The sequence below is a fragment of the Ostrinia nubilalis genome, chromosome 3 (assembly GCF_963855985.1).
Source record: "Ostrinia nubilalis chromosome 3, ilOstNubi1.1, whole genome shotgun sequence".
Lineage (NCBI taxonomy): Eukaryota > Metazoa > Arthropoda > Insecta > Lepidoptera > Crambidae > Ostrinia > Ostrinia nubilalis.
The window spans coordinates 7,458,562-7,483,911 of record NC_087090.1 but is presented as its reverse complement, the minus strand read 5'-3'; the positions used below and the strand labels follow the sequence as shown (position 1 = coordinate 7,483,911).

The following is a 25,350-nucleotide window of genomic DNA, read 5'->3' as shown; positions in this document are numbered from 1 at the left end:
ATACTGTCACGGCATTTCATTCCTATCTCATGAGCACATTGTAAACAAGCGTAACTATGCCGTAATAACTTCATAATTGTTGTATCCGTATTGTGGGCTTTATGGATAACTCGTCACGCCTTATCATGTGGGAAATATGTTACTTCAAGACAGGAAATACACAATATTGCTCATGAGAAATCGAAACACAACATCCATGTCTTTATTTCCTACGCATAAAGTGCATTATGTCGCAAAAAACTTCCACGATAGCGGCTGAATGAGAAGATATTATGAATTAGTTATCGCAATTATAGACTGCTGTTTATAGAAATCTTGTAACAATTTGCACCCGTATTGGTTGGATACGTTCTCGTAACTGAATTAATAATTTGTCTTGGATTAATCATTAAATGCTTACTGAGAGCTTGTTACCCACGGTTGCGTGATGAATGCGACGTGAAATTTCTAACACCCATACCGAATCTAACTCATTTCCTCAACTCCTCGCAAATATTCCCTCAATCTCACTAAACATAAATAAAAGTATGGATATATGTAAAATTAATTTATAAATTTATTCGAGCCTATCGGGGAAGTACCCACAAACTCAAACTACAAAACAAACACTTCAAAGTTTGAAGTAAGTAGGTATTTAGTCATTCAAGATGTACCAAAACTTAAACTACTTACTCAATTGATGTCATCAGAGTTTGTTTCTATCGCCTCTATCTACGAATAACATACCCAGTTAACGATGTGTGATGTCAATAATGACGTTATAACTCGATTAGTCGTCCGATTATGTCATTATGGATTCGTCACTAATGATATATTTACTAATTAAATGAAGAGTAATCTTCCAATCATCTTTGGAGGTCCAGGTAGAGTTGTGTTTGTCTAAAGAAAACAAGGACACTAGGGACCTTATTGTCAGCAATCTAAATAGAGAAACTGACTGACTGACAGACCAACGCACAGCCTAAACGGCTAAACGTAGGCACTTGAAATTTAGAAGGGACGTAGCTTAGGTACCGTGGTGCACTAAGAAAGGAATTCCCGAATATCCCACAGGAACGGGAATTAGCGGGAAAATTCTTTTGTATGAAAAATCTAAACCGCTTATGTTAGACGCTTGAAATTTGGCATGCAGGTATCTTAGTAAACTTAAAGCTTAGTTACAACATGATATTGCAAAATTCCCCCGGAAACGGGAATTACCGGAAAAAAACATTTGTATGAAAAAATTTAAACCGCGTAAGATAGACGCTTGAAAGAAGAACGGTCACGACCCATAAAAAAAAAACCCAGACCCGACAGAAACGGGACATACCTCAGTTTTTTTGTCATGTCTTAATTAGTTAAATTATATATTTTTTATATTCGAAATCTATGTATAACACCAAAATATTACCCTTTATTTTTGTTCAGGCGTTATACAAAAACTAATACAAAATGCCTATTTATCATCAAAATTGGTAAATGTATGTACCTAAATGTCTATTACAGCTGCTATGGAATGTATCTAGGTGACCTGGAGATACAGCTGGATTATACAGGGTGGAAACGAGAAGTTACAAAATCCAAAAATTCTATGTTACCAGCTTCCATAATCTGTAACCTATTATTTGGTACCATTTGAAAGAGCTCGTGAAGCACTTTCAGAATCAGTAACTAGGTTTTCGATATCTTGTATAGTTTAGAAATAATCAAGTGAGATCACTTATCGTTTCCACCCTGTATAATCCGGCTGTATATCCAGGTCACCTAGATACTTTCCATAGCAGCTGTAATAGACATTTAGATACATACATTTACCAATTTTGGTGATAAATAGGCATTTTGTATTAGTTTTTGTATAACGCTTGAACAAAAACAAAGGGTAATATTTTGGTGTTATACATAGATTTCGAATATAAAAAATATACATATAATTTAACTAATTAAGACATGACAAAAAAACTGAGGTATGTCTCGTTTCTGTCGGGCCTGGGTCACAGATGACCGTTCTTCTTTGGCATGCAGATACCTTAGTAAACTTAAAGCTTAGTTACAACAGGATATTGCAAAATTCCCACGGGAACGGGAGTTAGCGGGAAAAAACATTTGTAAGAAAAAATCTAAACCGCGTAAGATAGATGAAGGGGTTAAAACGGGAACCAAGCGTACGAAGTCGCGGGCGGCCGCTAGTACTAAATAAAAGTTCATTTTAAAATCTACGGAAAACTAAAGTTTTGAAAGAAAGCTACTAGAGATGTTAAATTATGAAACATGTAAGTAATAATCTAATAATGTAATGTAACATGCGTTGGTTAGATAGTTCGTAATACTTACATTGCCTGCAAAATAATATCATGATTTTATTTAAATAAAGATGATTAAAATATGAAATATGATTACTAATGCATTTTACAGCCGCATCGCACATAGCCTGACCTAATGTGAACTAAGTAAATACAAACTTGATCAAGCCCGACCCTTACACAAGAGTTGACTTGTTTAACCATAGGGGTCAAAGAGAAACTACTAAGAACTTAATTTTCGACAACTGTAAAAGATAAGCGTGAAATATCAGAAGATACACACGAGAGTAATGTGTTGTTTCTTTTAATGTAGAGTCAAACGATGTTAATACAGCAGTTTAGATTCTTGGCGTATTTTAATAGTGATTCAGAAAATGCTTGTTGTTGTTGCGAGCGTTAGATCAGAAAGATTGTCTATTGTTATACTAAGGCTGGGTTGCACCTTCTTACTTTAACTTTAACTTTAACACACGTCACAAAGCTGTCAAACTTCATACAAAAATACCGGTTATCGTTATAGTTACGGTTAAAGTTAGGTGATGCAACTCAGCCTAAAAGTTGTTTAATAAAATAAAAGTTCCAAATATCATACATACCGATTGTCATAAGCCGTCTACTGGCCATATGATCTAGACGCGAGGAACTACATTCTTGTATTGACAGGCAACGGGTTTTACCCCCGGTAATGCCGGATCCTTCGTATTTTTAGCACCCACAGACGATATATTTTTTATCTTTTTAGACCCGAGAAACATCTTTTGGAATGACACGCACCGTGTGCGTATACCTACGAGTACTTCCTACTTTAGTAATAAAATTACCTTTTAAATAGTCATGTTCTAAAACAACTAGCTACGTATTATTCATTAGGAAACAAGATGAACTAGGGAAACTAGAAAATGTAAATTGATACCAGCTCAAATTGTCGTTCCGTTGTCATGGACTACATGTTAATATTCAGATTTAGATTTTATAGTCTCTTTTTATAGCTACTTAGATTTAAACAAATTGCTAAATTTTGATTAAATCATGACAATTTAATTATATTATACTTCATGCTTCGTTCTCGAGATTAGCATATTAAACACTTGTAGTAACGTGTAGCACTCACCATTCCACAACACTATTTGAGAATTTTTATTTCACACTTTTTTTTTTTTTTTTTTTTGTCGGGTAACTCGATTTTTCCCTTCCCAATAACTTCATTCCGCCATTTTCATCATTCGTGTTCCAGTGCTTCGCCGTTCCACACGCGCTCGTCGTAATAAAAAGTGAAAGTTAAAAGTGAAAGTTATACACGTCACCACTAGTATTAGTTCATTTGTTTATTACGGAAAAATATGCCGAAACGTAAAAGTAATAACGATTGTGATCGCATACAACGGAAAATTAGGAAGTTGGAGAAAAAATTAGCGCGCAAAAGGCGCCGTCGACGTCATAGCCGTTCCGATGAGGAGTTATCGTCATCTTCTTCATCACGTCGATCGTCGTTAAATAAACAAGGTACTTACACTACTATTATTCACGTCGAAACAAGTATGATAGACCTTTGAATTATGCAGTAATATACGTAGTTCTTATAATTATTATCGTAATACAATATTATGATATTTTATATTTTGACTTACCCAATTTACCTACATATAAAAATAATTTATTATTAATGTACATTTACATTAAATGCCTGAAATATTAGTACTGCGGGCAGTACAGTGGGACTGTCTCTTTACTTTTAACAGGTTATTTTCTTATAAGTACATAATATTATGAAATATCAGTTTGCGGACAGTACTTGCTATGCCCTGGGACTGTCTCTTACTGCGAAATAGTAATTGTTAAATATATTAATTGTGGTTTGCGGACAGTACATGTTATAAATAACTAGGGACTGTCTCTTGCCGTGAATTCTACCTACTTAGCTTTACGTGCTCTGCGGACAGTACGTGTTACTTTAACTGGGGACTGTCTCTCAGCACAGTGGCTTAGAAGTGGTATGTCTTTTCAGACTACGACTACATCAGGTTGACTGATGATGAGGATGCGTATGTAGATCTACCCGCGCCACAGTCGGAAACCGATGGAAGGCCACCAGAATCTGGTGATGAGAACAAAACTGAAATGACTTCGTCAATACCCTCTGCCGTAACAGTTCCATCGAATAATGTCGTTCCATCGACTTCGACGACTACGGAACCTTCCACGTCAGCCGAACCAGTGGCAGTTGCAGTCGAAGACTCCTCCAACTTAGACAACGATCTATTGGACATACTGGGGATTGATCCCACCACTGATAAGAAATACGGTAAAGATTTACACAAAGATCTTTCCGTTAGATTACAACATTGGACCACTGTTGGTCTTGACAAGGACCTTAAAAAGGAGTTAAAAGATAGATATTTAACGCCCGGAAATTGCAAATTGATTGATCCACCAATTTTGAATGCAGAAATGAAAGCTGCTATTTCTGACATCAATGTTAAGCGTGATAAGGCTATTGAAGCTAAACAGAAGGTACTTACCTCTGCTATAGTCTGTCTAGGAGAAGCTATTACGCTTCTTTTACCATCTAAAGACAAGGATACCAATCTTATAAAGTTGCTGATGGACGCAATTCGAATAATTTGTGAATGTCAACATAGTGACAGTGCCACGCGAAGAAATTTTGTTATGGGTGGTCTTAAAAAAGAAATCAAAGAGCAGCTGCAAAACACCAATATAGACAAGTTTCTTTTTGGCGAAAATTTAGCCGAAACTTTGAAGTCAGCAAAAACAATTTGCAAAACTGGTACAGATTTAAAACCACCTGCACCTAAGAACCCTATTAAGAAACCAACGACCTCTAATTCCACTAGGAATTTAAACTGGCAGAATCCGGGTCCGAGCCGCAGGCCAACGGGTCCACCAAGGATGAGGCAGCCTGCATCGACCTCGACACACAGTCGGCCCAACAGCTCATCAAAGCCGTCGCAGCATCATCAGCAGCGACCGGGCTACAATCGTCGCTAGACTCGGTAAAAACCGCAGGTAGACTAAGCGCATTTTACGATCAGTGGCAAATGGTTACAAAAGATCCAGTCGTTCTTTCATATATTAATGGCTACGAAATCCCTTTTTCGAGGCCTCCAGTTCAATCTTTCCAACCTATTAATAGGAAATATTCCGAGTCGGAAAGAATTCTTTTTATTGAGGCCATTGATAAGTTATTAATAACAGGAGCAATATCGAAGTGCTGTGCCCATCAGGACCAGTATTTATCAAATATTTTTTTAATACCCAAGCCAAATGGCACAATGCGATTTATTTTGAATCTGAAGTCTTTAAATAAATTTATTGATACGAATCATTTCAAATTGGAGGACTTGAGGACTGTTTTAAAACTTGTGTCAATAGATAGTTATTTATGTAAAATCGACATAAAGGACGCGTACTTTTTAATCAAAATACATGAGGATTATCGCAAGTACCTCAGGTTCCAATTTGAAGATTCTTTATTTGAATTTAATGTTCTTCCATTCGGATTGAACACCGCTCCATATGTATTTACGAAGGTCATGAAACCGGTTGTAAAATTGTTGAGAACCGCTCGACATATGTCAACCATTTACTTAGACGATTTGTGTTTAATAGGACATGACTTTTGGACATGTCTTGAAAATTTGCAAGAAACTAAAAGTCTGCTCACAGCTTTGGGCTTTATCATCAATGATGAAAAAAGTAGCCAAGAACCATCACAGACTTGCACATTTTTAGGATATGTTATAGATACAAAAAAATTCCAGGTCACCTTGCCAAAAGAAAAAGTTTTAAAAATTGAATCGGAATTAACAAAATTTTCAAAGATTAAATGCTGTAAAATTAGAACCTTTGCCAGTTTTGTAGGACTATTGACATCAGCTTGCCCAGCTGTAGAATATGGGTGGCTTTATACGAAACTTTTTGAAAGATGTAAATATCTTAATCTAAAAAATACACTTAATTATGATAAAATTATGTCCATACCAAGGACATTAGATTCGGATATTGACTGGTGGAAATGTTCTATCCACCATGCGAGTTGCAAAATTAAGGTTGACAAGTATGACCTGGAAATTTTTTCGGATGCCTCAACAACGGGGTGGGGTATAGCATGTGGTAATCAGAGAGCTAGCGGTCTTTGGAGTTTAGAAGAAAGCAGGCAGCACATAAATTTCTTAGAAATCATGGCCGCTTTTATTGGCCTAAAAATATTTGCCAAACATCTTTCCAACTGTCAAATCCTCCTTCGCATTGATAATACCACTGCTATTTCCTACATTAACCGTATGGGAGGTATCCAGTTTCCACACTTGACAGAAGTTACAAAACAACTCTGGCAGTGGTGCGAGTCCCATGGTTTGTTTGTGTTTGCTTCATACATTCGCTCATCGGAAAATGTAATCGCCGATGCAGAGTCAAGGCGAATCCATCCCGACATTGAGTGGCAACTTGCAGACTATGCATATAATGAAATAGTTCATAAATTAGGCACCCCAAATATAGATTTATTTGCAAGTCGAGCTAACAAAAAATGTGCCATCTATGCCTCTTGGCATAGAGACCCGGATGCGTACGCCATAAATGCGTTTACAATTTCGTGGTCAAGTTATTATTTTTATGCGTTTCCTCCCTTTACAATGATCTTAAAATCCTTAAGAAAGATCATTTCTGACAAAGCCAGGGGTATAATGGTTGTACCGCAATGGCCTGCGCAACCGTGGTATCCACTTTTTAAACAACTTTTAGTGTCAGAACTTATAGTATTCAAAGCGGCAGAGAATTTAATTATATCAAATGATTGCAGTCGCCGCCGCCCCATGCACACAACGATTACCCTGGTGGCAGGAGTCTTGTCCGGGAGGCGATGATAAGAAGAGGAATCCCACTTGAATCATTGGACATTATATTAAATTCTCTGTCAGAAAACTCGTATAAACAATACGAAGGGTGCTATAAAAAGTGGTTCACTTATTGTAATGAGAATAAGTTGAACATTTATGAAGTATCGATTCCGGATATAATTAAATTTTTCACTGTCGTGTACAATGAGGGAGCTCAATACGGTACATTAAATTCATATAGGTCAGCTTTGGCATTAATAATGCAAAATAACATTTCTGATAATCAATGCATTAAAAGATTTTTCAAAGGGGTTTTCCGCTCTAGGCCATCAAAACCTAAATATAACGAAACTTGGGATACATCTCTGGTATTAAATTATCTTGGTAAATGGTACCCTAACGAAGGACTGAATAATTCACAAATTTCAAAAAAGCTTATTACTCTTTTAGCCCTTGTCACTGCACATAGAGTGCAAACATTTTCTAAAATTAAAATTAGTAACATACATGTAAATGAACAGGAAATCAAAATCAAAATCCCAGATTTGATAAAGACATCCAAGCCTGGATCAGCTCAACCGTTACTGGTCTTACCATTTTTTAATGAACGACCAGAGATTTGTCCCGCAAAAAGTTTGCTTTCTTATATTGAATTAACTAATTGTTATAGAGAGAATCATGATTATCTGTTTTTAAGTCTTCATAGACCTCATAATCCCGTTGGTACACAAACCCTATCTAGATGGATTAAGGATGTCTTATCCTTAAGTGGAATTGATACTTCTACGTTCACTGCGCATAGCACCCGACACGCAGCGACATCAGCGGCAAAAAGGCTTGGAATTAATATTGATCAAATCAGAAAATCTGCGGGTTGGAGCCCTAGCTCCCATACTTTTGCCAAGTTTTATAATAGGCCAATTGTTAATAATATGTCAGATAATTGTATGGCCAGAACTATATTGAATGATTCAACAAATAAGTAAACTAATTGTTTTTTGTTTTCTAAAGTTTCAACATAAATAATGATTATATATAGCCTTTCATTTACATATTTTACGACTATGTCTCTAAATATCTACAAGTGTTTAATATGCTAATCTCGAGAACGAAGCATGAAGTATAATTAGAGATTAAACGAACTTACCTGTAAGTGAAGTTCTATCCTAATTATACGAAGGCTTCGTTCGAAGAGATTAGCAACCCTCCCACCCAATCGCTGTCTCTCTTACCCTTTAAAGTCGTAAAATATAAACGGCATAACTCTAAACTGAATGATGAAAATGGCGGAATGAAGTTATTGGGAAGGGAAAAATCGAGTTACCCGACAAAAAAAAAAAAAAAAAAAAGTGTGAAATAAAAATTCTCAAATAGTGTTGTGGAATGGTGAGTGCTACACGTTACTACAAGTGTTTAATATGCTAATCTCTTCGAACGAAGCCTTCGTATAATTAGGATAGAACTTCACTTACAGGTAAGTTCGTTTAATCTCTAAGTATACTCCATGGACCTATAAAAAAAGTCGGACGGATTCTCATCAACAAAATACTGTGACATTAGGATACACCAGCCCCCCTAGACAAAACGCACTTTTTGATCGAATCGAAAATCGAATCCGTCAAAACTCCATACAAAAAAGGGGCTTTTCGACCACTTTTCGACTGGTTTGCGATTATAATTTGCACTTTGTCTAGACCCACAGCTTGCCTGTACGTACAGGCCGGCACGCACACATTCACACCCTGATACACCACTTCGAGTGCAAACTTCACACAGTTGACACATTAAGCAGCGAAAAAACAACACGAATACGACATGTCTTGTGTGATGAAATTGTGTAAAAACCGTTCTGTTCGAACAAACAAAAATTAAGGAATCACATTTCACAAGCAAAATAATAATCCAATCACTTATTTCCCGACATTAAAATATTGAAATTAATTGAAATCAAACGTCATTCACTCGAAAAAATAATACGTCAAAGACCAGTGTTCTCAGTTATTTACGTGGGAAAATTACCCGAAATATGGGAAATTAATAATAATTTTAGGACTTTTTAGTTATTTATTACGCATACTATGGAAATAAAATAATTTATCATAATAATTGTGTTTTAATGGGATATATTTTCATAGGCAAATTTGATCCTTCCCAAAAATGTGGAACTGCAAAATTCAAATTTTCTTACATTGATTGCAAGTCAGTGTCAGGTTGTATGTTAAAAAAAATCTATCAGAGATAATAATAATATATTGATGATGCATAAGATTATGATTATAATGTACACAAGATTCGTAATTTGTAACTGCGTGAATCATTTTTGATCAACATTATGTATATACCCTGACACACTGACTTGCAAACAATGTAAGAAAATTTGAACATTGAAAATTTCGCGCCTTCCTCAACGCATTCACCTTTCATCCTTTTAAAATGGCACGGAATAATTCTGTCTACATTTCAAAGTAACATCTGCCGATCTATGTTTTTCTTAAAATAAATGGGTAAAATGTTTTGGCTAACATGGCATCCCTAAATTCACTCACACAATAGACAAACGCCAAAATTTTGCGTCACAGTTTTGTTGTAGCGCGAGTTCCGTCCGCCTTTTTTTATAGGTCCATGGTATACTCATTTGATTATATCTTTAAAAAAACCAACAAAATATTCAATGATTTCTTGACAGAACCCTCTAAGGTTGTGAAGTACTGTCTAACACCTGAGTATTGGTTTACTATGCTATTATATCATCGGTGCAGAGTTTCACTTTGTTGTTAAACAAAATTACATTAGGCAACTATGTATTGAATGTGATTTTACTTTCTCGATATTTTATTGCATAATAAAGAAAGGACAATGTTCGTTCTCCATACATTGTTCGCCGTTAGATCAACAGTGCCGAAAAAATACTTTCTAGGTTCTAAATGACACAAATCTTTATGTAAGAACAATTATTCCTGGCGGACCAATTCTATAAACTTATTCATAGCAATTTTGTTATCATAACCTCTTACTTACTAGTATTGTATTATAATATTGTATGCACATCGATTTGGGAGATGTTCTGTATTGTAGTTGTCGCAGCCAAATTGTATTATAATATTGGACGGGTTTTGGAAATAGCTCGGCGTTCCACTTTTATCATTTACTTACTTACATTTTGCACGTAAATAAATAACATGAATCCTATGTTTACTTTCCACTCTTGACATTTAACACGTGACTTACCAAACTAACTATCTCCATGGTTACCGTCTTAGTCTATGCATGACTAGGGATTGAACAACTTTTAATTGAATATTATTAACAATTCTCGATAATTTTTATCGATTGAAAAATATTCGGTATTTGAATCGAAAGGTATATTCAATTTTATCAATATCAAAATATTCAATTTTAATAATAAAATAAATATTATTTACTACCACCTATGAAATGTTCTGAAAATTGCCTGGAGCGCTCCCCCAATCCTGGGTTTTCCCTTTCCAAACTGAGAGGACATCATTTTGGTTCTATCGATACATTATAAAGGTAGGTACTTAATATTTGAAATGTATTACCAATTATTGTTATAAGCATTTTGAGTGAATAAAACTTTCAATTCTATTAGAACTTTAGACATTTCTCTCACTTTAAGCGGCATTGGATTTTTCATCGGATTTTGAAACTGTTACAGATATATTAAAGATGATCCCATATTTATGTCATTGTCAATATCAGTATTATGATCACAATTCTTTTTATTTTATTCATGACCTTTTAGACCAGTTGGACACATTAGATAGCTTCTTGTAGTATCGTGCAATATATTTTTAACTTTTAATTAAAATCTAGTCATACTGTAGCAATTTGGACGATTTATTTTATTTACTAGATCGGTATCTTATTGTCTATGATGACCGCAATCAACATCACTATTACGTGGATTCCTAACAATGAAGTACGGCATTGCCTTGTGCCGATTTTACATAGATTTTATCGACACAAATTATGGAACTTCATAGGATATGGAGCAGGCCACGCCCTAAAATGTCCGGATGTCGTCATAGTATTATGGAATACATATAAAAGACTTTTATTATTTCATTTTCTAATCCTCAAGTGTCCATTACAATCTAATTAATATTTATGTATTCAAAAAGTAAGAGATCAATTTTGATACTTTACTGCTGTGCCCAGGAATCTGAGGCCGTTTCTGACAATGTCCTTTTTGTCGTACCTATATTACAGACATTGGACAAGTGACTTTATTATTTACTTACGCTTCCTGTTCTTCCGTAGAACTTTTTACAAGTAATGAATCCTAATTTATTGAATAAGGACAGCCATTGAATTATAATTAATTAATTAGGTATATCCCTAATCCGTTTCACCTAAATAATGTTATAATAATATTTAATAACTATTATTTGCGAAATAAGTTCCAGGATATTACTTTACCCCTAAAATGAATATTGACGCACAATCGTAAATTAATTGCTTTTTGGACTATTCACAGATCACATTTTTTAATACAAATTGCACCTACTCCTATTTGACGCACACATTCTCGTTAGTATTCTTTTAGTGACGTCATGCTGTTTTACATTAAAGTTTAGGTATTCCAAATGCAAATCTGCATTAATTATGACGCGATATGGAGTTAAATACACGGAGCCTATGGTAGAGCGATACCTATTGAACCGGCTAACCACTATTATTGCGCGTACCTACTTGCAAAGTTACGCAGACTGCACCGCGCCGTATCAGTCAGTGTCCGCTAGAGTTTTAATAGCCGTGTCAGGGGGTCATCGAGTGCCTCCCAATCGCTATGACATCAGCTTCACTACTTGAGGTTACAAAATGCTTACTCTCTCTCACGTAACACTACATTTGAGCTAGGTTTTACAGTTCGTTTCAATAAATTTTGTAACATCATCATCTGTAGTCATCATTGCGATGAGGCTGGACAATATTTCGTAACGTGACATGCTTGATAAGATGCGCATATCTAGTTAACGAACCGCTGAATTTCTATTGTTAACGAAAAGACATTTTAAATTGCACTTTTATTTTTACTATTAGTATCCATACTGTAGTCGATGTAGATTTACAAAGTATGTAGTACCATCATTATACTTTCCGTTTTAATTGGAATGTTTCTCCTAAAAACCTCATTAAATATTAGCAAACGTGTACATATAATTCCACATGTAATTGTTTGCATTTTAGGATAACTAATTGTGAAGTTTATAAAATAATGACGATCATTAATATTAAGGAGAGAACATACACATCCTAGCCTTAGGCGTTATTGTTACAGGCCACATAATCGCAGAACTTAAAAAGTAATCAATCCATTCTCTTTGGCAACTTTATAAATTGTGTCTTCAATGACTTGTAAAATCTTTAAGCTCTCATCAAAACAACGTTGTGAAACATTTTAAAGCCGCCTGAACAACATGTTGCGTGTTTACTTTCAAACTATTATTAGTTTATCTTGTTCACCTCTACCGACCTTATGTTACATTTCATATTCATGAAAATAGTGTATTATTACTTTCAATACAATGCAGAATACCTACACACTCGGCTCTACAGAGTACACACATGTGTTGTTCCAATGAATGTTCAGGTTTTATTTTATCATAATCATATACTCGTACCTACAGGAAATTATCACGGTATGTTACTCGTAGATAGAAGAATACACTCATCCACAGTTTGAGTCACTTTTGTCATGATTGTGATTGTCGTTAAAACTAACATTTTTCATATTTTTTTTACAATCTAATGAATGCTTCATAAGTTAATATTCAGAAAACATGGTGACTACCTTGCCTGTAAGCAACTATTCCATAACAGTGTATTGATCAACACCGAAATGTACCTATAAAGAAAATGTAACTTAAAGACGTAGCAAAACGATCACAAAGTTGAATCTAAATCAAATGCCTACTTGAACTGGTTTTAACATAAGTGACTCATTCAATTCGATACCATGTAGGTATTACTTTTCCTTTCTTCATACTTGTAATTTAAAGTGTGATAAAATAATAATAAACATTTCTTGGCGCCATGACGCGTTTTTAGTGAGGAGGAAATCGAATCTGAATTTATAATACATCAAAACTTATGTCCCAGACACTTGAATGCTATAAAAAACAGTGAATCCTTGAAAGCATAAAATATTTTGCAACATAATGAGCGCTCCGCCTAATCTAGAATTGTAAACGTGTCCACTACACGACCTCTACTAGCTGGCCGATTAAAATGTTAATTTGCATTATTTATTAGCCAACCCGTTTCGATATTGATCGAAGATTCGAAGTTATTCACGTGTATCTAAGCTGATAATAGATTTAACGAGAAGCAGACAAGTTTGTATGTAGATCATTTGGATCTAACCAAATTAAGTAACTTTATCTACCGATATAAATTCATGCTGTTTATGTCTTAATATTTCAAGGTCGATATCTCTATTATTCGAAACAAAACTTCTTTTTAATAACATAAATAAACCCTTGTAGATATGTGCATCAACTACAATATTGTACAGACAATATGTACGGCAAACAGCTTAGCGGTCGGTCGCCAATGCCTCCGAGCTTTTTACTTCGGGTATACCCTTCAAACTGCAATAAAATGTAACTTAACATCGTACACATTTACATACTTTAACACTTGCATAATAACGATCCAGATTTTAGGGTGATTTGCATAATGTGACCAAACTTCAGCGCGTCACGGTCGATTGTTGGGCAGCATCTCGCGACGTGTAGGCAGATTCGTCGCACAATCGGACAAGCTTCCATATTTACTCAGCCAGCCTGTCAAGTGGCTTACCGGTTTGCAGCGAGTGGGCAGCTACTAGCTCGATTTCGTATGTTAATTTGACAAGTTATCCTCACTTTTATACTAACGCATAGACTGTGAAATATAATAGCTATCGAATTGGTTACAAGTCTGTTGCCTCAATTTTAGAAATCAAAAGTTGCGGATATATTCATGAGCATAAAATATTACCTACTAACATTTGCTTTTATGATGATGACGTACCTGTCGGGCAGGACGATTTAAAGAATAATATAAAAATAATTGTAATGTCTCCATTTTGGGATTCATTGAATATAAATATTACTGTTACCTCTCTAAATAACAAGTACTTACTTAATTATTGTCATTCCATCAATGGAGTTGTTAAATTACGCTCAACATTAACTGACCAAAACAATCAAGAAAACAGCAGCTAATTCATTGGTTATTGAAAGTTTACATTCAGAGTTAAATATTTTTACATACATTGTCACAACTTAATAGCTTAAAGTTTTTAACTACCTAATTCTCTCTAGACCAGTAGTTAGAGCGAGCTTTCGACAATGGTCGTCAGTTTGAATCCTACTTACGATAATATTTTTTTGTAATAATGTTTTTTACATAATTATAGTTTATGCATTTTACTAGACTTAACTCACTGTCCCAGAGTAATAAATGGGTGGATATTATGGATATAGATAAGCTAATTTATGAAAATCATGCATAATTAGGTCATTTAAGACAGACATATTAATATATAGCGATAATAAACGAAATGGCAGACTTTATCTGTATATTTTCAGTATTCGGTCATTATTTGTGCGTGTAGGTGGTGTAGGTATCAATTAAATTTCCTTCGTTTAATGGACACATTATGTTTAACGGTCATGGAAATATTTACGTAAATATGTAACGTGATCAGCAAGAGACGAGATTAAAGATAATAAAATATGCTAAAAGTAAAAGATACAGTGCGGCCTTGGGCAGAGTGTTCCGGGTTCGGTCCTCGCCGGGACCAGTTGCTACGTCTCCAAAGCTGCATTCGACTGCACCTCTATAAGCTCATGATGTTTATAGAGCTGTTAATACCCCTAAGTTTGCTATCTTCACAAAGAAATCTTCCACGTAGGGCGTAAGCATTTAAAAATGAATTTAGGTACTTTTACTTTGTAGGTAGGTAGGTACTTAGGTTGATACATTACCATCTAATTAGTGCATATTTACGTAAACATGTTTGTTTCATTGCAAATAATTTTGTGTTATTTACATTTGTATTTCAGGTATTTTAAGGTGTATTAATTACTCTATATGGTATAAAAGGATAAAAAATGTATAGATAAATTTATATTCTCACAGCTACACCGCCGCGTGAATGTCCTTGCCGTGCTTATTTGTTTTAACTGGTTTCTGAGGCAAATGCTCCCGTTTAACTGGCCACACCTGAACTTGAAATAATTTATAATTAAAGGCACTAAATGTATATTTACGTCCAATTTAAATAACTACAAGTGTAGTTATTTAAATTGGACGTAAATATACATTTAGTGATAGTTGAAATATATCATAGCATTTTACAGATAAGTATCTGTAAAATGCTATGATATATTTCAATATCGATAAGTAATAAGCATAACTACCTAATCAAGTTACTTTAGAACGTGTAATTTTGAAAAAATATTAAAATAATTAATTGTTATCGTGCCCAATTAGAGAAGCATTCGAAATGATTGTTCAACGATGAAATAACGCTTCAATCGGTCAAAAGTAGGGTTTCTGCTCGAGCTTTCTCGAACTCGAGAAAACTCGAGAAATTTGGCTTCATTCGAGACGAGAAAAAAAATACCGGAGCTCGAGAATTCTCGAGTTTCGATTTTGAAGCTTTAATATGTTTGAAAGCCTATTTTCTTAGACAAAAGTAAGTTTTTAATTATTTAATAGGTTAACGTTGCGTTTAGACTGGCCTAGTCTTTCCTTTTTTTAACTAATTTGATTTGCAAGTAATGATCTTAACCGAAACTAATAATGTTCACCTACGAGTATGCTATATTATATTATGTTTGTATAACTGACTGATTTAAAGACTGAACATTTTTTGTTAACTGTTAGTTTAGGTACTCGTAAATACGTTTATTCAAGTCGTTATCTTTTAGTTTAAAAATTTATTTAAAAGTTTTTTTTTGTTTGTAAATGTAGGTTTATTATCGTAATTTTTCAATTAATTTGGACTTGCGTTCTTTGGAAAACAAGTGATTCAATTGGAGCTCCAGATATTTATGGTTATTAATCCTTAAAGTACACGCGACTTTATGACTTTTGTTCCTTTAGTTAATTACTAAGTTATAATTATCGTACTAATATTATAAATGCGAAAGTTTGTGTGGATGTCTGGATGTTTGTTACTCTTTCACGCAAAAACTACTGAACGGATTTTGTTGAAACTTTACAGTATTATTGATTATAACCCAGACACATTATAACATTAATAAAAACCCGTGTTTTTATTAAATTTCAACCGATTTCAACAGTTTTAATTAAAAGACTCGAGACCCGAGAAAACTCGAGACTTTGGCCTCGAGAATTCCCGAAACTCGAGAAAAAAAATAAGTCGAGAAATCAGAAACCCTAGTCAAAAGTAATTATCACAAAAAAACTAAATTACCTACCTATCTGATGAAAGGCTCTACATACAAACAAAATTGTACTGCTAAAATATTTTATTGAGTTTCAGCAATGTTTATAATGAATTAAATAATGATAAGGCAATCACGTGGTATTTGATGCATCTATTTATGATTACAAAGTTATAATAACAATATTATACAAGCAAAAGCATACTTTGAGATTAAATATACTGATTCGGCAATTTCACCTATCACAATTTCTTTGGAATAAAATTGATCTACTTATTCACAGCTTCGACGGGATTACCTTCGTCTTCATTTATAGTTTGAACTATGGCGGGCTCATCACTAGAAGTAACATCACAATTAACATTTGCGTCGTTATCATCAGATGGTGTTGCATCAGCAACACCATCATTATTCGACACACAAGTTTCATCATTTTCATTATTTGTGGTACTTTCTATAGCCTCAGGAACACTGTTTTCGTTTACTGTGTTTAAACTTGGAACTTCAATTGATATAACTTCATTCTCTGTCTCCCTCGGTGACTCTGCTACTTTGTTTTCTTCTAATGGTCTAAATATTTCTTGAAGTGACGATACTTTTTTCTCTGTAGGAATTACTCTATTCAAATATACTAAAATATCTGATAGTGAAACAATCCCCATTAATTTATCTTCCTTATTAACTAACAATAATCGATGACTCTCAGTTCTAACTATAACTTCTAAGGCCTCATATAACGTAATGCTTGAACGACATTTTTGTATTTTCTCTTCCCAGTCTTTCTTTTTATTCCTTATTTCCCCTATGGTCAGTGACAAATTTGAATATAATTTTTCACTTACTAGATTTAAAACTTCATATTTTGCGTACACATCAATAAGTATACCATTCTCATCCAAAATTGGTAGAGCAGATATATCTTTTTCCAACAGCAGCTGAAAAGCTGTTTTGATGGTCGTATTCTCTGTTACAGAAACAATATCATCGTAAGTCCCGATTTTTAAATCCGCTATTGTTTTATGGAAAAACGTTAGCTCGGGAAATTCATTTAGATACACAAACAGAAACCTCAGTATTCTTTTATGTGATAATATGTATAAAACATCTCCCGACTGAGGATCTATCATCAAAAGTCGATGAACACGATTCTTGTGTAATAAATTAATAGCTTCATGCAATGATTGATCTGGACCTGCACTGCACAAAGGTTTTCTTGTCGGTCTTAAAATTTTCCTCCAATTATGAAGTGTATGTTTTTCCAATTCCTCCACAGATATATTTTCTGCCTCGAGATGTAATAAGATTCTTATGAAATCAGTTACAGTAATCATTCCAACTAGTAATTTTTTATTTTCATCCCAAAGTGGTGCAGAACGGATACCATGTGATATCAATGTAGGAAATGTTTTCCTAACAAGAAACTGTGTATCGAATATAATTACTTTTGCAGACTTAGGCAAAATTTCATAGCATTTATGGTATTTGAAAAAGTTTAATAATAACCGTGTTTTATCTCTTCCGCCCAAAGATATCTGCACAATTGATAGATAGGGATCATACTTTGGCAGACCTCTGACTTCTCTAAATAATTGCTTAGCTTGCGTAGGATCTAATGAAGCATAGGAATTCTTGTGATAAGTAGGTGAAGTGGTTTCTATTGAAGAACGACGACCGGATTTTGGTATTTTCTTTTTCACTGGTTCCGTAGTAGTAGGGTTTGCATGAGGTTTGCCTTTAAATATATCCATAACTCGAGTGATTGGACTGTACTTTCTAGAAGATGCTCCAGTTACCGTATGGTAATATTTTTTATGAGAATCATCTTTTTTGGAATCTGACACCGCTGGTTCTTCTTTGGACGATTCTTGCACTTCATTAGGTTTAGGTGGTTTAATTTGTTGCTTCTTAGCATCACTCTTTCTTCTTAAACGAAATATATCAAAAATAGAACTACGTGGACTAGATGATGTACCATGAAAGGTTTCATACTCTTTTGTATCAACCGTTTCTCTCTCAGTACTTGAAGGACGAGAGCTATCTGCTCGATCCTTAAAAATTGATCTTACATGAGGTCGTTGTGACTCTACACCACGTGTACCGAAATGTACAGTATGAATATTACTTGCAGCTACATTACTGGAAGGAACTTCCTTTTCTTCTGATGTAGATAATGTTGTTACAACGAATTTCTTCTTTTCACCAATAACGGTCTGGCTTTCTTTTTGTGGTTCCAGCTGATTCTTCTTTTTCTTGTGTTTATGTTTCTTCCCATACTTGCTGGGTGTATCCGACGTAGCGGATTCATTTTCTAAAATGGGATCCATATCCAATAAATAATTTATTTATGTTTTTTATACCTTTACTATGTTCCATAATCTGCTGATATTGGCATTACCTGAAAAAAAAAGATATCAAAATTAATATTTATGATTTTTAATACACTACAAAAAACCTACATTAGTTTATATTAATAAAAGAACCTATTGCATAATTTTTATTCTAAACTTTCATGAGCACTAACTATTAAATTAATTACTAATAATGTACTAACATGTGTATTTTATAAAACAAACCAAATATTATTTTTTATAACTTAGTTTAGAAGATTTCTACATCATCGTAAAAACCACAATATAATACTTATAAATAAAGAATTAATTTTAATGCTTTTCGTGGTCTTTCATTCTAACATGTATGTAACAATTGTGCCAGTCAATGACATCTAATTATATTTTAGACTAGCTTTCCGCCCGCGGCTTCGCACGCGTGAAATTTCGTTTGTCACAGATCGTCATAAATTATAGCCTATATGTTATTCTGGATTATGAACAATAATACTGTAAAGTTTCATCAAAATCCGTTCAGTGGTTTTTAAGCCTATTCATTACAAACATACAAAAATAGGTACAAATCTTTCCTCTTTATAATATAATATTAGTATAGTTTTATCGAAATTGTACTTATTAACGCTTGTTATTATTATAGTATTGTAACATTCTTACAGGAATTAAATACAAATAACAAATAAATACAAAATAAATTATTTTAAAATAAGACGTTTTAGTTTCACACGGGTGTGGGTTAAATAAAAATCGATTTTAGTCTAAAATAAGTATTATTTTTGTATCGTAAATATTAATGTGATGCTAGAATTTTATTAGTTGTTGCAACATTCTATTTAGCACTGTTTGCCGTTGCTAGGTAACGCAATGCAGCAAACTACGATGCACCAGTTTTGTTATTGCCGATTACATAACCAATATTAAAAGAAGAAAACCGGTTTTGCAACTGTTCTATCAAACTTAACTAAAATAAAACGACGTGACAGCTCATCAATGCATAAAAAATAAGCAACTCGTGGAGGTTAAGATAAGTACTCATCTGACACCATTTCTATAAATCAATACTTTCTTAAAAAGATGGTCGGTAATGTCAATGTGAGTTGTAGTAAATGTAAGAAAAACGCACCTGATTCTGTTGAAATTTTCATTGTGACCACTATATACAACCAGAACAAGCCTCACAGAAACAAAACTATAATATTAATGTAGTATTTGTGAATTTTGCTTGGTTTGCGCAGTAAACGCGACTGCTACGCGAGAGACCATGTTGGCTGTCAAATAATTAGGGGTGCGCACTGCGACATCTGCCGGCGGGCGAGGGTAACCTATCGTAGGGCGGCGCGCCGGGAGCGGGGAATCGGCAATCGCGGTAAATGGTTTCGGTGTGACGAAATGTTAGACAATTTTTTCGGGAGATGTCATGACCATTCTGATTTGTGAAGATTTTGTACACCATACTTATTGCAATCATTCTTCACAGTTAAATGACTGAACTATTTTTCAACATAACCCCAGTATAAATAAGTATAAAAACCATTGATGCACAATATCTATCAAATTAATTTGTAATGAAAAAGTTACTACATTAATAGCTTCGATTTATTTCCAAATAACAAAGGTTATGTTGCTTTGGTCTCGTATAGTTCCTTTGTAGAGCAATTTATTAGCTCTACCCAGTAAACGTGATCATTGAATTTAATAGAGTTTATTTTAAAAATCTATCGTCAATGTCAATCCGACTTACATCTGACTTAAAAACTAATTATTATTGCTATTTATAAAATAAAGAGCTTTCTGAAGATTATTTTAAAATATTAGATAATAATCTCGGAGCCGCTTACCCAGCTATCCGCTCCCGACCGCGGCCTAGGTCGTTATACCTACTTCGATATAATTCCCTACCAAAAAGTTCCCATAAACATTGCACAATTTCACGCAAGAGCCAACAAACACACATTACAAAAAAGCAATAATGTATGTGTCATAATTACACTGAAAATATTATTATTATTATAAAAATTTATTGCACAATAAAATAGTACAAAAGGTGGACTTAATGCTATTTAAGCATTCTCAGCCAGTCGACCCCTGGGTTATGCAGAAAGCTGTGAGTGCGAAAATACTTTATATTCTCACTAAAAAAATACCTACCTGTCACTATTCAAAACTAGAGCTAAATAGTTACAATTTCTTTGTGATGTAGTACACGACTACGACAGAAAGCAACCAATCTACATAATGGTTTCGCATTAAAAATTAAACACTCAATGTAATTAATAAAAATAGGGTAGTTGACGAGACGACGACCTGATAAAGGTAGCAGGAAGGCGCTGGATGCAGGCCGCTACCAACCGTGCGATGTGGAAGTCATTGGGGGAGGCCTATGTTCAGCAGTGGACGTCCTGTGGCTGAAATGATGATGATGATGATGAGGGTAGTTGACTCTACTAGTCAACTGAAATACTTTTATGACCCGTCAAAACGTGACTCTCATAGATTTTCTATGGCAAAGGGAATCTATGGCGTAAGACGTAACAAATAATCTTATTTTACACAAAATCTAGTTACTATTAATTTATTAGAATTTGAAAGAAATATTATTAATAAAATTTATTACGACAACCTACAAGATAAACACTGTAAACATCTTGAAGTCCTTGTAACTTTGAAAGCTGATTTGAATAGAAATGTTACTTAGTACCGCAGAATTTTTTCCTTTTGAGTTGTTTTTTTGGCCATGGCCATGCTGCAGCATAACTATCTACAGGATTACGTTTCAAATGATGGTGTAGGACTTAGCTACAGTCCACGTGTTCGCATACTTACGAGCTTATCAATGAAATTACTTTCCTTTACGCGGCATAAATCAGAAACTCATACCAACTATCTAATTTTAGTCTCAGATGTTCTACGACCACGCATGCGTGGGAATATATGACGTCATGAATGAATCGTCACTGATGTGACGTCACGGATGAGGGCGCGTGTAAAACGATGACGTAGTCACGCGGGGAGAGGGGAAACGATCGATAGAGCTTTCTAAGATAACATAACTACGTATCTCAGGTTCAGTGACGCTCGAAAATGTTGAACGGGAATAGAAACAGCCTTTCGATGACATGGGTCGCTAGATCACGTGTATAGAACTGTTGCGTTTAGTTGCATAGGTCAGTAGTTCCTCCCTACACATACCTACATGTGACATTCTAACGTTCCAGTAGACCGATGCCTGAACCTTGCATTTTCTCCATGATTTGCTCAATGAAAACACTGATTCTGTTTGAGCGTAAAATAGAGTCGGCAGAGCATAATGACTGATTCACTTGGATGTGGTTCACTTGGAGATAAGCTAAAAAGGAAAAAGTCAATGTTGGAATCTCGTGCAGCTTCTAGTAAATAATTTATTTTTGATGGCATGAATGCGAGATCGTTGTTCTTAACAGAAACCTCAACCAAGCTAAAGTGTTTAATGTTTATGCTTAGTAATATAAAGACCCATAATTTTTTACGCATTTTCCCAAGATCACAACAAAATATAGTAGTAATATTACAGTAGAATGTTATGTGAAGTAGAGTCAAATCTACTACCAACATTGTAGAGACTTTATTCAAACGCGCATAATATCACAATCACCTACGAAGATCTGCAGGTTAGCCACTATACGTGAAAATGCGTATGTTATGCAATGCCCACTGTGTATAGGTACTAATCATTCATTACTTACGGTAATGTGTGCCGACAGTGACATCACAACCGCGCAAACACCTTATCTAACTGAAATCTCATCTAATCTCTCGTAGTTGATTGGTACCTATCTAATTAACATACCAAGAAATAAAGTGAACTCTTGCAAAATTATCTTTATTTAATACGTAATATTTATTGTATAACATTAAGGACATTTTATAACAATATTCAGAGAGTTAAAAGTTATCAGTAAATGTTAATATGCATATTTTCCTGTTATGAATTATAAAATCCAGCAGCTACGTATTCTGAAGTATACAATTTAAGGTAGCTTGTGTAATGGTTAATGTAAGCACTCCAACGATAGATTAAGATAAGAACTTTCGAGGACTCTTTAGATTATTACAAAATCGGCTCACTCAAACCTCGGATAATCCCAGAGTATCATGATAGCGCTAGTTTTAATGTAAGAGAAGTATCTTATCGGCTGATTTTATGTAGTATTTTATCTACAGATATGTGCCTAAAACGTTTCCACAGTAAACATATTTTTAATTGAAGCTTGATATCCACAGTTAGTAGACCGAAAACAGAAAAGAAAGTACGCAATGAATATACTTAGTGTAATATTTTTTATAAGTTACTAAACTTTATACGCCATAAAAATAACATCTTAATAACTAGCTTCTTACTTAAGGGTGCGGCTTTGCCCATTTTGAATTTAGTCCGTCAATTTTTTGTTAATTTTTTGTTAACTATCTATTCGTATAATTCGTCTTTATTTATTGTTTGTTATATTGACCTATAGTTATTATGCTGTTGTTGTTAGGCATTAACCTAAATTCGTATAGTATTTGAATTGAATGATATTTTGCGTACTACATATTATTATGGCAAACATGATTTAAAACTTGTAAAAAAACTGCCTGAAGGAACTCTACAATTCCATTTGCGGCAGTCGCTTATGATGTATTTTTAGCATGATGATATAAAAATACATATTATTTCCATGTAACACATATCGCACCAGCATAATAATTATCTCCGTAGCTTCATCAGGGCAATCTACACTCATTTATTTTAATAACCTCAAACCTTGTAACATGTATTTTTGTTTAGAAGTTGTCGCTAACTAGCACATTAGTGGACTACCTACTGCGAGTATTTTTAGTAAAGATTCTATATATCATTAAAGTATAATTAATTGACCGATTAATCTAAAGTTACTGCATCGCAGACGCAATAGTGTTTTAGCTACTTACCTACACCATAATAAAACCCTTACCTATGTACTTTATTGATAATATAATTGTATTGTGCCTACGTAAACTGAGGCAATGTAAACAACCTAGACTCCAATCGCTCATTAAAGGTTTATCACGAAATCAACAACCAATCATGAATTTAACACCCGTTTCCTGTTGGTTATTTTCCTTTAGGTTTAAATTAGTTTAGCTTCACGTTGTAGAAGGGACGTTGAAATCTATTCAGCTGAATAGTTTTTTGGCCATCTGCCCAAACACAGAGTAGGTACTACATCTGGCTAAAATCTGATGTTGGCATCATCGTAATTACTTTCAATACAAATTCCACTGTCTACCTAACAATAGTACTAATGTTTTATTTTATGTACAATTTCGAATTATTTTTACTGAAGGTTTATAAAATAAATACGTGATTATTGTAAATGATAATAGTCTATAGCATTTTATCTATTTAAAATACCTATAACTACTTACCTACTTGTGATAAATTAGCATAAAATGTATTTATGGTTGTAAAGCAAGATTAAAAGACTGAAATAAACAGCTGCAATAACATAACACACTAAAAACATTTACCTGATGTTATAATTAAATCGTTGTAATTGAACTAAGTCAAATATTTTGATAGGCAGTCAAATCCCATAACCATTGAGGTCAATCAATAAGGGGAAAGCATGAAATATTATTAAATTGGTTCGAAGAGATTCGATTATGTTCATCATACCACTTTAGCCTTGTTCATTTAAAACATAACCTCAAAATCTTTTGACTCAGCTCTCTTTTGAAAGATAAATTAATATAAACAAATAAATATACTCACAACACAGATCATTGCGTCGATCCTGTTTAGCACTGACTATTTGTGAACACTCACACACACATTTACAATATGCATAATGCACCCTGCGCTAATAGAGGTAGTGTGTCGCTTGCGCCGAGTTTGTGACACTAGTTCTGTTCACTTGCGAGTGTGCTGTCGCCACAATTTGGTTACAGATATCGATGAAGGTACTTTTTGGTGAGCGAAGACCGCCATGCCCAATTAGTACAATTTACAATCACACACACTGTTCTAACAACGAGCTGACGGCATCGAATCGAAACAAACGCGTTCACGTTATGGAATTCTCGCTGGCGCAGCCGCTGCGTTCGCGCACAGATATGATGCCTCACGCACACATGTGGCCGCGCCGTGCACCGCTACGCAACGTATGCACACATCAAATCAAGATGACGCGTACGAGAATCTGTATGCTAACAACTGATATCACGCGTGTTATCAATTTAATCCAACAGATAAAAACGAAAAATATTAAGTAGGTACTCCTAGACTTGATGTATCTAGCTAAAATTAACTTGTTTACAAGTTGTGGGAATGTTTCATTTGAAAAAGAAAGCAATAAAACTGCAAAAATAAATAATAATTAGTAAAATAATTGTAATTGAAGTCGGTTAAAAAGTACAGATGAGGTGTGTATCGTATTGTGTAGGT

General features: G+C 34.3%; 1 protein-coding gene across 2 annotated transcripts; it reads right to left on the bottom strand.

Moving 5' to 3' along the window:
- Positions 1–16,629: 16,629 nt before the first annotated feature.
- On the bottom strand, positions 16,630–25,010 carry LOC135087802 (5'-AMP-activated protein kinase subunit gamma-2-like). Of its 2 annotated transcripts, none has more exons than XM_063982596.1 (2): positions 24,679–25,010; positions 16,630–18,958 (listed from the first exon to the last, which is right to left on the bottom strand). In XM_063982596.1, the coding sequence occupies exon 2, from the start codon at positions 18,885–18,887 to the stop codon at positions 16,833–16,835; it is 2,055 nt and encodes a 684-aa protein (XP_063838666.1). In that variant the 5' UTR covers positions 18,888–18,958; positions 24,679–25,010; the 3' UTR covers positions 16,630–16,832. The 2 variants fall into 2 exon arrangements, with proteins under 2 accessions (XP_063838666.1, XP_063838667.1); XM_063982597.1 differs by lacking the exon at positions 24,679–25,010 and adding an exon at positions 20,032–20,191.
- Positions 25,011–25,350: the final 340 nt, after the last annotated feature.